The 2,017-nt window shown below is 43.6% G+C and overlaps 1 protein-coding gene across 1 annotated transcript in view; it reads left to right on the top strand.

Moving 5' to 3' along the window:
• Positions 1-610, top strand: part of LOC134443242 (uncharacterized) — a 9,154-nt gene extending 8,544 nt beyond the window's left edge. The window contains exon 4 of the mRNA XM_063193119.1: positions 1-610. This exon is cut by the window's left edge and continues 13 nt beyond it. Within this exon, the coding sequence (XP_063049189.1) occupies positions 1-610 (610 nt within the window).
• Positions 611-2,017: the final 1,407 nt, after the last annotated feature.

Genomic DNA, 2,017 nt, shown 5'->3' with positions numbered 1-2,017 from the left:
CATCGAGGAGGCGTTGGCCAAATCTCGAAGACTCATCATCGTCCTGGACGACACACGCAACGAGATGGACACACACTCCGAGACACACACACACGCAAACACCCAGTGGGAATATGAGGACTCAGACAGCCAATGGACATACGCAAACTCACAACACACTTATACAAACTCAAACACAGACACAGAAATTATCCCACTCCAGCACACGGATACTCTTACAAAAAACAAACACCTACAGGCAGACACACACACACATCTCCAGATGGCCTCCCATCCGGACGGGTTTCCTGACAGTGTATCGGTGTGTGTGGAGCGCAGTCTGGGCGAATACGCAGCTCTGGTGAACTCGGGACTGAAGGTGCTGATCGTACACACACACTCAGGAGACACACACACTCACACACACACACAAACACTCGCCTCAGCCCTGCCCGCAACGCTACAAGTCCTCACACGCTCCACACACCCCCTGCACTGGCACACACACACTCACACACACACACACACTCACACTCACACACCAGCCCCGTCGCAACATCGCTTCTGGAAGGAGCTGAGGTACCAAATGCCACCACCAAGAAAAACGCACAAGTACACCAGCCCACTCTGACACACACACACACACAAATACACCAGCCCACTCTGAAACACACACACACACACACACACACACACACACACACACACACACACACACACACACACACACACACCAGGGCTTGACACTGGCACCTGCCAACCGGCCAAATGCTGGTAAAACTTTCAGTGTCACTAGCCAATTTGGCTATCAGCTTATTCACAGTAGACTATATTCTGTTGTTTGCCCCTTGTGTATATTTTTTTTGTAACTCAGTTTCTATTTGATTGATAAACTTTCATGTAGAAAGCTATACACTCATCTTATTTTAGCACCTCATCTTCTGAGGTTAGACGTACACCATCATGATAAAGAAAAAAAAAACAATATAAAATCTGTGGCTAGTGGAATACCTGTATGGCTAGTGACTCGGGAAAACCACTATCCACGGTGGCTGGTGGGTGAAAAAGTTAATGTCAAGCCCTGATACACACACACACGCAAATACACCAGCCCACTCTGAAGCGCACACACACACACACACACACACACACACACACACACACACACACACACACACACACACACACACACACACACACAATAATAATAAGGTGCTAAATGGAGCTGGATATGATTGTATGATTGATGATTTCATTTGAGTTATTTATTGAAATGAAGTATATCCATATTTTTTGTTTTGTGAACTATATGAAGTGACTACATGTATATGTAGAGTATTTGATGTCATGACACACACAGTGAATGACAAAAGAACAACAAAGGTCGGCGTCTGCGCCTTGAACTTAATACTTGTGTATTGCTTGGTGCGTGCACTCCCAAAAAGTAGTAATCTCTCAATATAATGGAAAAAAGGAGGCGCACACAAGACTTGTGTGAAAAAGTGTATTGAAGCCGACATTAAACAACAGAAGTTTAAGGTTAACTGGAGAAACACACTCTGTGTGTGTGTGTGATGACTTATGGTAGGTGGCACTCTGTTTGTGTGATGCCCTATGGTAGGTGTTAAGTGACTATCTGGATACTTACAGTTAAGGATAGACCGATATATATATCGCTATCGGGCCGATATTTGCATTATTAAGTGTATCGGTATCGGCCGATACGCGTGTGGTTTTGGCCGATACGCAATATTTATTATTTTATGTCATTCAGGTTTTTTTTTTAAAGCACGAAGACACTTGATTGTTAGACATTACTTGATTGTTAGAGTGGGTGTTTAAATGTTACAAGTTCTACCTCAATTTGATAATGTTAAAGGAATGTTTATTTTTAACTTGAGAACTGGAATATTTGTCATTTTTTAACCTTTCTTTTAACCCATATCGGCCCCAAATCGCATCGGCCATTAAGAAACCTGTATCGGTCGACCCCTACTTACAGTAATCAGGTGTCAACTGTATCTGTACAGTGTGATGC

The sequence above is a fragment of the Engraulis encrasicolus genome, unplaced genomic scaffold (assembly GCF_034702125.1).
Source record: "Engraulis encrasicolus isolate BLACKSEA-1 unplaced genomic scaffold, IST_EnEncr_1.0 scaffold_29_np1212, whole genome shotgun sequence".
In the NCBI taxonomy this organism is placed as follows: Eukaryota; Metazoa; Chordata; class Actinopteri; order Clupeiformes; family Engraulidae; genus Engraulis; species Engraulis encrasicolus.
The sequence above is the reverse complement of the archived record's forward strand: the minus strand, read 5'-3'. Positions and strand labels throughout refer to the sequence as shown.